This window comes from Medicago sativa, chromosome 8, assembly GCF_051527215.1.
Source record: "Medicago sativa cultivar Bolivia chromosome 8, Bolivia_mono, whole genome shotgun sequence".
Taxonomy (NCBI): Eukaryota; Viridiplantae; Streptophyta; class Magnoliopsida; order Fabales; family Fabaceae; genus Medicago; species Medicago sativa.
Window position 1 is genome coordinate 11840537 of NC_140756.1, and position 12849 is coordinate 11853385.

Consider the following 12849-nt stretch of genomic DNA (forward strand, 5'->3'; position numbering starts at 1 on the left):
AGAGACCCAGTCAGCGTTTGTCAAGGATCGGCAGATTTTGGATGGTGTGCTAATTGCTAATGAAGTGGTTGATGAGGCTCGCAAGACAAAGAAGGAGTTGTTGATGTTTAAAGTGGACTTTGAAAAAGCATATGATTCGGTAGATTGGGGGTATTTGGATGTGGTAATGAATAAAATGGCTTTTCCGGTACTTTGGAGAAAATGGATAAAGGAATGTGTGACAACTGCAACTGCTTCAGTTTTGGTGAATGGAAGCCCTACCGATGAATTTCCGCTGAAACGGGGTCTTCGTCAAGGGGATCCTCTCTCCCCTTTTTTGTTCCTTCTAGCAGCTGAAGGGTTGAATATTATGATGAAGTCGGTTGTGGAAAACAATTTGTTTCAAGGGTATGCGGTTGGCGCTAATAATCCGGTGGTTGTCTCTCATTTACAGTTTGCCGATGATACGTTATTACTGGGTTCTAAGAGTTGGGCTAATGTTCGCGCGTTAAGGGCGGTGTTGACTTTGTTTGCTGATATGTCAGGATTAAAAGTGAACTTTCATAAGAGTCTTTTGGTTGGCATTAATGTGGGGAGTTCGTGGTTGAATGAGGCGGCATCTATTTTAAATTGTAAGGTGGGTAAAATTCCGTTTCTGTATCTTGGTCTCTCAATTGGTGGGGATCCTCGAAGGTTGGCTTTTTGGGAACCTATGATGTCTACCATAAAATCTAGACTGTCTAAGTGGCAAAGTCGATTTCTTTCTTTTGGGGGCCGTTTGATTCTGCTCAAGTCTGTCTTGACCTCGCTTCCTGTCTATGCTCTTTCCTTTTTCAAAGCTCCGTCAGGTATAATCTCTTCCATTGAAACTTTATTTAAAATTTTTTTTTTGGGGAGGGAGTGAGGATAACAGGAAAATCTCCTGGATTGCTTGGAGCTCTATTTGTTTAGGTAAGGAGTTTGGAGGGTTGGGGGTGAGGCAATTGAGGGAGTTTAACATAGCCTTGTTAGGAAAATGGTGTTGGCGGATGTTGGTGGATAGGGGAGGTTTTTGGTATAGGGTGTTGGTTGCTAGATATGGTGAGGTGGCAGGGAGGTTAGAGGTAGGGGGCCGGAGTGCTTCTATTTGGTGGAAGGAGGTAGTGAAGATTAGGGATGGGGTGGAGGGCGCTGCTGGAGGGTGGTTTGGGGATAGGGTGTCGAAGGTGGTTGGGGATGGTCATAATACGTATTTTTGGTTTGATAAATGGCTAGGAGATGTCCCTTTGTGTAGAAGGTTTAGTCGTTTGTTTGATTTAGCTACTAATAAATTTTGCACGGTAGCGGATATGTGTGTTCGTGGGTGGGATGACGGGGGAGAAGCGTGGAGTTGGAGAAGAAGGTTGTGGACGTGGGAAGAAGAAATGTTAGCGGAGTGTAGGCTATTACTTGATGGTGTTTTTGTGCAGGATAATATTACTGACAGGTGGCAATGGGATCCTGACATACATGATGGATATACAGTGCGAGGTGCCTATCATATTCTGTCAACTCCGGTGTCGTCAACTTTTGACCCATATAGCGACCATATCTGGCATAAGCAGGTTCCCCTAAAGGTTTCCATTGTTGCTTGGCGTTTATTGAAGGACCGGCTCCCAACCAGAACCAATCTTTTTAGGCGCGGTATAGTGCAAGCGGGAGGGACTATGTGTGTTGCCGGATGTGGGAATGAAGAGTCAGCAGCGCACCTGTTTCTCAATTGCGGTGTTTTTGGTTCGTTGTGGCATCATCTGAGGGCCTGGATTGGAGTGGAGGGAGTAGACCCGGCCACTATTTCCGATCATTTTACTCAATTTATTCATTGTACAGGTTCGTCAAAAGCTCGCCGTTCTTTTCTTCAACTACTGTGGCTCCTTGCTGTTTGGCTTTTATGGAGTGAGCGTAATAATAGAGTTTTTAATAATGTCGAAACTCCTATTATTCAGCTTTTAGATAAAGTCAAGTTTCATTCTCTATGGTGGTTGAAGGCTAATAATGCCACGTTTGTGTACGGATTTCATAGATGGTGGTCGGACCCTATGTCTTGTTTGGGTATCGACTGACCTCTTATTTTTGTATATACTGTGTATGACTCTTTGTTTTTTGGGATGGTCTTTTCGGTACACCTTGTACTGAGAAGCACTCATCGCCAGTGTTAATATATTCCATTTTTATGTCTTCAAAAAAAAAACAAATAAATGCTTAGCCTTTAATTTACTATTATATCCATTTTTAAATAAATAGTAGTATATTCGATTCACTTTTATTCAAAATTAATTTTTTAGAATTTGAAACCAAAGACTAAAACATTGATTATACATGGATTGGACGTGTATAGCACATGTTGCCGTTTCTTTGAACACAACACAGTCCTCTAAATCCTCGAACTTAGATCCTCGTCGTGTATTTCCATGTTTTTAGTTTGTGTCTTTTTTTAACCAATATTTGTAGTTTTTTTTTTTTTGAGCCTATAATCTTTAATTTCGCCACTTTCTTTGAAATTATCGTCATTTTCATTTTACTCATTAACAAAGCAAATTTTTTTTAGCACAATTCAATCTCTCTCTGAAAAAATTCTCCATTTTTATGGCATTTCCATAACCCCTTCATCTCAAAAAACGGATCTTTCTTCCATCCATTTGGCCTGTTTTTGTTGTTAAAGAAGAGATTTTGTTGGGGAAAAATGAATGGAAATGGAAATGAAGAAGCTGTTTTTGAAATTGGGGTGGTGATTCCAAGGAGAATTATACAAGAAAAAGATGAATCTTGTGATTGTGCTTATGTTCTTATTGAGGAATTTAAGAAGGTTGGGTTTGTAGTTGAAAGAATTATTGGCATTGCTGATGAGTTCATTAAGGTTAGCTTTTATTAATTTCTTTCTATATTAAACCCCTTATATACAAAGAAAGTTCATGTATTCAAATTCAAATGTTTCTTAAATTATTTTTCATATATGTTTACATTCCATATTGGATGATATTTATGTATTATGAAGTAATTTTGGTTCTTTTGTTTGATTTCTCTTGAAAAATTCTAGTCCCTTTTTTAATTATGCCAATAGAAGGGTAACAAGAATTTTCTTTATATTAGGCATGTTTGGATAAATAGCTTAATAAGTGCTTATAGCATAAGTTCTTATCTATGAAGCACAAACACTCCTCGGATTAGGCGTGTCCCGGTGTCGGACACGTGTCGCGTCGTGGCTGACACCGACACTTGTAATTACACAATTATGTGATTTTTTCAAACTATTAGCTGTGCCGATGTGTCAGTGTCCGTGTCCGTATCCGTGCTTCATAGACTCTTATCATATAGGGCTTATATCTAAACTAATAAACTATTGGTATAACTAAAGATAAAATAAAGCCAAATTGTATCTCTATAAGCTATAGGTTGTTTTCATAAGCAGTCTTATAAGTACTTATAGCAGTAAATAAGCTGAGATAAGCTGAAATAAGTCAATCCAAACATACCCTTGTCATGTTCCATGGTGTTTCTATATGATTGTATACTCAGTTCTATGTGTCTAATTTAAGCTTTTTGTGGAGTAGCTAAATTGGGCTGTGATTTGTTTAGTTGGCTGCACCTTTGGAGACATTAGGAAGAGCTGCAGCTGAATTACAAATAAAGAAACGGACTCATATAGGTAGGTATATGCAAATCCCCAAAAGGAGCGTGTGTTCTACCTAATACAATTTTATGTTTAAGTTCATGTTGTAAAATGTGGCTAGCAAGCATGTGATGTGATGGTTTGTGGTTCTGTGTTTTGTGCTATGCCAGGTATGGATTTACAATTTGAGGTGGAAGAGGTTGAAGCTTTCGTGAAACAACCTGATGGTTCTATTTTCAGTTGGTGCGAGCGTTTTCATTGCTACTGTCATTTGATATATGGAATAGTAAGTTCTTTTCCTATAAGCTATAGTATAAGCACTTATCATATAAGCTATGCCTATAACAAAAGCTAAACAAAGTCAAATTGTTTTCATATAAGCTATAAGTTGTTTTCACAAGTGATCCTGGAGATCTTATTGAAATAAGTTGAAAATAGCTTATGGACATGTTATAAATTGTTTCCATAAGCTCTCCAAGACAGTCTCTCTTCGTGTCAACATCCTATTGACATGACTATTATGAAACGGAAGCTGGATATGAACTCTATCCTATTGACATGTCTTTAACTTTTATTTTGAATTTGCAGGTAAACAACAGCAAATCAGTGATAACCCTTAAATTTGATGGAAAAGAAATCCATTGGGAAACCGGGGAGAATCTGATTCAGAAATTGGAATCAGAGAACGTTGTCAAGCAAGTGTTTCCTTTACATGGTATTTTTTTTTTTTACTCTTACGTGCCTTCAAATTTTCTCTAGATTTAGTATCACTTGAAGCGTGAACAGTTATTGCTTTTGATTGATAGATGAAAAGACTAGAAAGAAACTTCTCAGGACTTGGGCTCTTCATTGGTGGGACTTCACGAGTCAGCCAATCGACGAGATTTATTCGTATTATGGGGCAAAGGTAAAATGTGATTATGAACTTTACCACACGATATGAAAATGATAATTATCCATTCTCCTTATCCTACGGCTACGAATGAATGAATCGTCTTCAGATTGCAGTATATTTTGCTTTTCTTGGAATGTACACACGATGGCTGTTCTTCCTCGCTGCATTTGGACTTACATTGCAATTGATTGATTTTAGGTGAGCCAATCTGGCTAGTAGTGTATGTTTATGCCACCACAGCTTCTTTATTTTTGCAAATAACCTGATGATTATATGATTCATTACATTTCAGGTCAATGAAATTAGTAGTGCTTCCTGTTTTCTTCGTAGTGGTGATACTTTGGGCTGTAATGTTTTGTCAATTCTGGAAACGTAAAAATTCAGCACTTCTAGCCAGGTACTAGTAATGACTTACTTTTTACTTCTTTTCAAGTCAATACATTCACTTTTCTTAGGTGTTACTACACTTTCTGAGATGTTTTTCCTCTCATGTTGTCTTGCAGATGGCCTCTTAGCTCTGCAGTTGCAGCTGATCCAGGATACAAGATTCCAGGGAGGAAGGGAAGTTCCCTACAGCCACCAATGGAACTCCTTAAAGTATTTGAGACTGATAGAGCAAAAGGGAAGGAAGTATTTCAGAGATATGAGTGGTTAGGGCGTTTTATGCGATTTAGAAACGACGCTATCATTATCTTCTGCATAATATGTCTCCAGTTACCTTTCGAGTTGGCATACGCTCATCTTTATGAAGTTATTGGTTCCGATGTATATAAGTGAGAATCTGTATCAATCCTTCTTGTTGTGATTCTACTTTCTAGAATAAATTGAATATTCTGTTATTTCTTTTTTTTGCAATATATTTATGGATTGTTTCACTTAGTCCTATGAGTCTATTATTCGGTGCTAATAAGTGTCTATTATTGTTAATCTAGTTATACAAATTCTTATACTTGATTGAGTCAAATATTTCATTATTATGACCCTTGCTTTAATTATTTGGGTTCAGGTTTGGGCTCACTGCTGTTTATCTTTTCGCCATTCAGTATATTACTAAGATTGGAGGTCAGGTATCTGTCAAACTTATCAAAAATGAAAACAACGAAAACACTGAAAAACGGTCCGACAGCTTGGTCTACAAGGTGATAATGGGGAATTAGTAGGTCCTATGGTTATTTTTATTTTTATTTACTGTAATACTGAACATGAGACTTAGACGACGACTTTCTTCTGCAGGTGTTTGGTCTGTATTTTATGCAGACATACATTGGAATTTTTTATCATGCCTTGTTGCATCGTAACTTTTCAACTCTTCGCAAAGTTTTGATTCAGCGGCTCCTTCTGTCGGAGGTTGCTTTTCTAATTTTCTCTTGCTTTAGGGTATTCCCTTGAGATTGTGTAGTAACAGAAAACATTTTTTCAGGTTTTGGAAAACTTGGTGGAAAATTCATTGCCTTATCTCAAGTACAGCTATAAAAAGTACAGCGTTCGGTAAGCCTTATATATCCCCCACTAAGCTAGGTATTCTTTTTATACCGTATTGCAACCATTAAGTAATTAATTTATCTTTCATTTTTTAAGACACAAGAAGAAGAGAGAGAAAGGAGAATCAACAGATATGATTCAATTTAGCTCTAGAGTAGAGAAAGAGTACCTAAAGCCTTCTTACTCTGCCAGCATTGGGGAGGAGCTTGAAGATGGGTTATTTGATGGTATTTCCAAATCTGTTATACTCTCAATTTGCATATGTTATTAAATTCTTGAACAATGGAATATTTGTATGGATGAACACGTGTATCGCGTTGTTAGAACTAAAATGGCTTACATTGTCATCATGTTCAGTAAGCATTACAAGACTGGTGTTGTTTCATTGATCTGACTGAAAAATTCTAATCTGGTTGCAGATTTCTTAGAGTTGGCGTTGCAGTTTGGAATGATTTTGATGTTTGCTTGCGCATTCCCACCTGCATTTGCTTTTGCTGCCGTGGTATAAATTCTTTTATCTTTCCTTGCTTATTTTTGGAGGCTGTTTTAGCTTATGCATGACCACTTAACCAATAATAAACGCTTAATTCATTTGAACGACCCCTTGCTTGGCTTAATGTTGGCTATAAATGTTCTTTAATTCATTTTGAGCCTTTGTGAAAGTTTATATCGTTGAAAACTCAGTCCCTTTCTGTTCAGAACAACATAATGGAAATCAGGACAGATGCCCTGAAGCTGCTAGTAATTTTGAGACGGCCTGTCCCTCGTGCCGCTGCGACCGTAGGAGCCTGGCTTAACATATTTCAGGTATTTATTTTGCAGGACTTTGGAAGGTTTTGTCGATTATTATTTTAGACAATCCACTTTATATTGTTGATGATTAGGTGTTCTTGTTTACCAAATAATCTACTACGTAAAATGTGAATCTGCCAAAATTTTCACATTTCAACGTTTTTAAGTTTCAATTGATGAAGGGATGACAACAACAATAACCATCAACCGTGCTTTTTCCCGTTAGGTGGCTACATGAATCGATTGATGCCATAAATTCCAGTTATGTTAATGTCAATGTAATTAGGCGCTTATCATATAAGTGTCTATGTATACGCTATTTATGTAACAAAAGATAAAATAAATTCAAGCCGTTTTCACATAAGTTATGGCCGATTTTGTATGTCATCCTTGAGAGCTTATGGAAATAAGCTGAAAACAGCTTATAGGCATTTCGTAAGTTGTTTTCATAAGCTCTTCCAAACAGCTTACAGCTTTTCAAGTACTTGTCAGTGTTGTCAAATATCGGCCATCGCGATGCCTTGGTGGATTGCAGTGGTAGATTTTTTGACAAACACCATGACCAGTTTTTGAAGGATAGCGACACCATGTTTTTTTTGGTGGATATGGCGGATTTTTGGCTTTCCGCCATGGTCTGCCATTGATAACATTTCTACTTACGTAATAAATAAGGTCAAATAAGTCAATCCAAACAAGCCATAAGTCTAAAGATAGATCATTTACTTTTAATTGGTGAAGTGGCATGTGAAAGATTTATGTACTGTTGGTCAATCTCATTAGATCTTTGTATAACTATTTTTTAAGCATAAAGAAGTGCTTCATCATTTAGATGGCATTCTTTCACACCTGATGTCACACTGTGAATTATATATATCTCACTGATTTGAGGACATCCTTGATTTTTGCAGTTTCTCACAGTGATGTCAATTTGCACCAACTGTGCTCTTTTAGCTTGGTTATATGATGAGGAAGGGAAATGGAAAGTAGAACCTGGACTTGCAGCAATTTTGATCATGGAACATGTCCTTTTGTTGATTAAGTTCGGTTTCGCTCGCTTGGTTCCTGAGGTGATTGTTTCTTCTCTCTTGTTTACATCCAAATTAATAATTCATTTCCATGATAGAAAGTAGAGATGTTTTGTGAGAGATGACACTAACAGGTAGAGCCAGGAAAATGGGCTAGTCCGACCGGCCCAATAAGCGTAGGGCTGGGCTTAGGAATTGTTTTTAAAACCCATATTTTAACCAGGTTTTTTAGCTCGGCTTGGCCCGATGCAGACCAGGTAGCTTGTTTTGCCAGTTCTTCTGACAAGCTAAGGTACTGTTTTCTTTTGTAGGAACCTGCTTGGGTAAGAGCGAACCGTGCGAAACACACTACACAGGCACAGGATTTGTGTTCTAAGAAGCTTTTAAGGACAATCTCCGGAGGAAAAAGGAACTTTGGAGAAATGAAGACGAAGACGTTGTAGTATAGTGATGTTTTTCAGTTATTTGAGTATCACTTTTTTGACACTCCAGCAAGAGAGAAAGAAAGCTCAAGCTGGATTTTTGTTTTCTCCATTTCCTATGGCTTAAATGTATATTAACAAAGGGGTTTTGCAGTAATTGTAAATATAGAAATTACTAATGACAGTTCTTCAAAATGTCAATGAAACAAGGTTTGTGTCTATTTGTAGGGATGTTTTTCTTTTGTGGTTCATTTTTTGTAATTTATAATTCATTTTATTATTTATTTTGAAGGGAGAAATTTATATGTTTTGGTTAATACAATGTATATTCTATTGAAAGAATCTATGTATTTATGTTACGCTGTATTGACACTAATACTAGTATTTATTTATTTTTTCCAATGGCTAAATAAGCCACCAAATTTTTTATCACAACCAATATGAGTATTTACTTACAACTAACAAGCTAAAAAGAAAATAAAACTTGTGCTGCAGAATTAATATACATTTCACACAATATAGTTTAACAATACAATGGGAAGACAAAAGATTACTTTTTTTTATTCCTGATTATATTTACAATATTTCTTCAATAGATTTGAATATGTTAATCTACCTTCTGAATGATAAGGCATGATTCTTGTTTTCCAGAGATACAATTTCATGTACAACAAACACTTCTCTTGTTGTTTGTACATATTCTCGCAGAAACAACTTTACAAGCATTTGATGCAAATTGCAAAGCTCATTTTCATGTCCCACCAACAATTTTCCATACAAAAGTCCTGTTTATGCACAAATTTAACAACTGTAAGGTAACAATATACATGAGTTTTGTATGTAAATTCAATCATACTTAGAGTAAAAATAGATTTTAAGAAATTAATATTAAGATGACTTTAATTTGCATGCATTATCAATGTAAAACTTTTTCATACATACACCAAATTACAATATCAACTTGTAAATCTTTGTAGATTGTTTTAGAAACTTACATAACAAACACATGTGTAAAGAAGTTTCATGCCATCAGTACATAGCGATTAATTTCAATATGACTTCATGGTCAAAAAGACTCCATTCATATACATTATCAAGGTAAAATAAATGTACATCGTCAATCAATCATAATCATCAAAATCACTAAAAACATTTGATTCAATTGTAACGTTTTCTAAAATCACATATATACTTGGTCGGTATAAAACTTTTTACAAAATGACAGTGTATTAAAATTAAACTATATAGTTATTAAACTTAACTGTGATACGTCAATTTACATTTGTGACTTGCTAAGAGTGCTAGCTTCCAAAACGAGCACTAACTTGACGAGCATATGCAACAACAGCCTTAGCCCATTTCTTGATCTCACCTTTCAACTTATTTGAATCCATTTCTTTCAGCTTCTTTCCTTCCTCCATAGACACCACCTCGACTGAAGAAAAACAACGATCAAAACGTCTTCGTTTTGTAGATTTCTCCTTCTTTAATTTGTGAATGGTACTTCCACCATTAAAAGATAGAGATTTCTTCACAGACATGTATAGCTTGATTTTGTTTGATTAGCAACCAAGGTAGTTTAGTTTGTGAAAATTAATGTAGTACAAATTATTATGATATTTTTGTATTGTATGTACTCATTTTAAAGGGTGGCGAATTAGAGTTAGACAAGTAACATAGTATGAGAATGCGTGTCATAATTTGCTTTCATTGACCTTAGACTTTGTCGATACTTCTAGGGTAGATTCCTAAACAAGTTTAATTTAATTAATACTTGATCATAATATGATTTTTTGTTTTTCTTTCCTTTTTTTTGTCTAGAAAAATAAGTTTAATATAATAATTATATGAAAAGTCAAAAAATGTTGGTAGCATATAAGAATCAAGAATGGTATTTGTCTTTCAATATTTTGATATATTCTTTTCTATATGTGTAGATACCACGTTAACTTAACTATGAAGAATAATTGGAAAAATAATTGATTTTTATCATTAAACAATTAGTTTGATTAAATTGAAGTTGTAAGGGAGTATACGATTTTTATTTTCTTTGACTCGTTAATATACGTATTTAACTCGTGATAATAGTGTATTTTGACTATAGTGTGCATGTACCTGTAGTACGATTACCAAAAAAGATAGGGGAAACGAAAGCATGGGAATCATTTCATAGTCAAAAATAAAGTCACGAGAATCTCAAACATTCAAAATTCAAAATAACAAGCATAAGGTTTCGAATACGATTTCTCACGAAAAAACAATGAATCATAACTATTTGTATTACGAAATTTGGTAACATTTGATTTGATTAGTTACCAGCATATGCTTCATGTGCAAGTTAAGGTGCCAAACGTATGAAGGGTGGATTTTTCATTTTTAAAACAATGTACGTATTTCTAAGTTCAGTTGTCAAGACTAATCATTTGAAATAATTGAGATCAATTTTACAGATTGATATCTCTCAACACATATTTTTTCACAAGAACTGATCAGAAATTAAATCATGACCATACGGGACATAAGTTTCGGTCTCACTTGTGCCATAAAATAAAGAGTACACATTAATCCTACCCCCATGAATGGATGATGGTGTTTTTGTGTGGCATCGATTGGTGCTATTATATTTAAATGGTTTTATTGTTTTGAGCATGAAAAACGCAGGCACGGATACATTTCACATTTCAACTTTGGGTGAACTCGATGTAAAGTAATCATGGACTAAAATCTTCACTGTAGGGCCTTGACTATCCTATCGAAGTGGGAAAGAAGGGTGATATGTTGTTCAGAAAAAAAAAAAAAAAAAAAAAAAAAGACCATGGAATAGTTTGGTTCAATTTAAATATACATATCAATACTTTCAAAATGACTAAATGTTTTCTTATATGCATAACTCTCCTTATCATTGTTTTGTTCCTTATAGACGGATGAAATTTCGTTGGTTGTCATGATAGTTGTTCAGAAGTTAGGTCGGAAAGATGGCCTAGAATTACAGGTGGATTAACACCTTAATCCATTGTAATTTCCATACTTATTTCATAATATTCATGTTATTTCATCACACACACACACACTACATTCATTTGAGTGATTCAAATTACAATGTTCAATAAGAGATGTCTAAATTTGTGCGTCGGCATAGGTCACACACTAGTATCATTATAAAAGAGCAACTACAAATGGATAAAGAATTTATTTAGTTGAAAATTCATTTTCCAAAATTTCACAATATGTTCACTTAATCAAACCCATATTTTCAACAAAAAAAAAATTTAAAAATACGGTCCAGCTATCACATGAAAAACAACCTCAAGATGAAAAAACATTTAAGCTTTGTTGTGCTTTAAAAATCTTTGTCTCAGCTGCATTTTCAAGGAGAAGTCAACAAAATTGATTTGTAAAATTTGTCAATTTTTTAACGCTGCTCTCTCTTCTCCTTCTCTCTCTTGGAGTCGTCGCCAAAACCTAGTTTCTTCACCTTCATCCACCAAAGAGGGGTGATTTAGGGTCAATTTTTGACCCAAAATCACCCCTCTAACTCGTTTTTTCTATTTCCCTTTTATTGAAATCAATGATTTTCACATCTATTTCGCTTTTTCTTTCGTGATTTTGTCGTCTTTGTGCGACGTTGTTTTGTTTGTCGTCTTTGTGCGACGTTGTTTGTCTTTTTTGTTTCGTTCAGGTATTTGTTCGGTTCAGATTGTCAGATCAGCTTCGATCCAGTGCAGATCAAATCAATTACTTTGGAATCATCAATGTTGCAGATCCGGAGACATGAATATTCCGGTGATTTAAATATAGTCATATGTGTAGGCTTTAGTACTTTGTCGTTTGATGCTATTAACATGGGTGTTGTGAGTTTGTTCACAGATTCATCCTTTTTGTTTTTGGCGAATTTTCATTGTATCGATGTACTCTATCAATTTGAATGAATGAATATCATTAAGTTTTGTCAAAAAAAAAAAAAATTGATTTGTGCGTGCAAAGATAAAAGAATCAGACAAGTAATTTCTCATGTTCTCTCAAACTTTAATACCAAGGTCATTAATCATTCTTCATTTGTCATTTGACTTATCATACAATATAATAAATACTAAGGTGAATATTTTGGCAAGTTTGACATTTGTCATCTTCTAGGAGCATCCTTCCTTAATACTCTTTCTTAATTACTGCTTAATAAGGAAACTATTGTGTTGTTTTTCTTTTACAGTTATATTTTTTTTAATTATTTTTGCATGTAAATTCATTGTATAATTATTTCGGTAATTGTAATTAGACTTTTCAACTCTTTCATCTTTTAATTTCACTATTTTCCAAAAATACTTCCCATGTCTGCCCCTTTAGTTATGTACTCCCTCCGTCCCATAATGCAACCCCTCTTTGCATTTTTCACATTTTTTAAGAAAAGTTGTCGATGTAATTAATGTGTCTGTTTTGTGTATTAATATTACCAAATTGTCCTTTGTTTGTATGTGTATTAAATTTGACTATTCATATTTGAAGACAAGTTAGTAGTATTAATTAGGGGTATGTTTAGGAAAAAAGTAATAAATGCATCTAGTAATTTGAAAAGGGGGTTATATTTAGGAACAAAAATAAAATCAAATGGGTGGTTACATTAAGGGACGG

The 12849-nt window shown here is 34.8% G+C and overlaps 1 protein-coding gene and 1 long non-coding RNA gene across 3 annotated transcripts; one reads left to right on the forward strand and one right to left on the reverse strand.

Annotated features, from left to right (window-relative positions):
- The first annotated feature begins 2199 nt into the window (after nucleotides 1–2199).
- Nucleotides 2200–8599, forward strand: LOC146896977 (anoctamin-like protein). Of its 2 annotated transcripts, none has more exons than XM_085732082.1 (16): nucleotides 2200–2854; nucleotides 3574–3643; nucleotides 3778–3893; nucleotides 4196–4322; nucleotides 4414–4514; nucleotides 4609–4700; nucleotides 4795–4899; nucleotides 5006–5275; nucleotides 5509–5641; nucleotides 5736–5849; nucleotides 5923–5990; nucleotides 6081–6211; nucleotides 6404–6486; nucleotides 6684–6791; nucleotides 7685–7843; nucleotides 8113–8599. In XM_085732082.1, exons 1-16 carry the CDS (start codon nucleotides 2681–2683, stop codon nucleotides 8242–8244), a joined length of 1983 nt encoding a protein of 660 aa, XP_085588208.1. In that variant the 5' UTR covers nucleotides 2200–2680; the 3' UTR covers nucleotides 8245–8599. The 2 variants fall into 2 exon arrangements, with proteins under 2 accessions (XP_085588208.1, XP_085588209.1); XM_085732083.1 differs by having other exon boundaries at nucleotides 2328–2854; nucleotides 3549–3643.
- A 108-nt stretch (nucleotides 8600–8707) lies between these two features.
- On the reverse strand, nucleotides 8708–9841 carry LOC146896978 (uncharacterized). Its single transcript, XR_015021323.1, has 2 exons — nucleotides 9486–9841; nucleotides 8708–9008 (listed from the first exon to the last, which is right to left on the reverse strand). It is a non-coding gene; the product is annotated as an uncharacterized LOC146896978 (long non-coding RNA).
- Between the last annotated feature and the right edge of the window lie 3008 nt (nucleotides 9842–12849).

Excerpts from the sequence above, each read along its gene's own strand:
- LOC146896977 (XM_085732082.1), top strand. The coding sequence starts at position 2,681 with ATGAATGGAAATGGAAATGAAGAAGCTGTTTTTGAAATTGGGGTGGTG. Across the intron at positions 4,515-4,608 it reads ATTCGTATTATGGGGCAAAG|ATTGCAGTATATTTTGCTTT; the intron begins GTAAAATGTGAT and ends AATCGTCTTCAG. Across the intron at positions 6,212-6,403 it reads TGAAGATGGGTTATTTGATG|ATTTCTTAGAGTTGGCGTTG; the intron begins GTATTTCCAAAT and ends ATCTGGTTGCAG.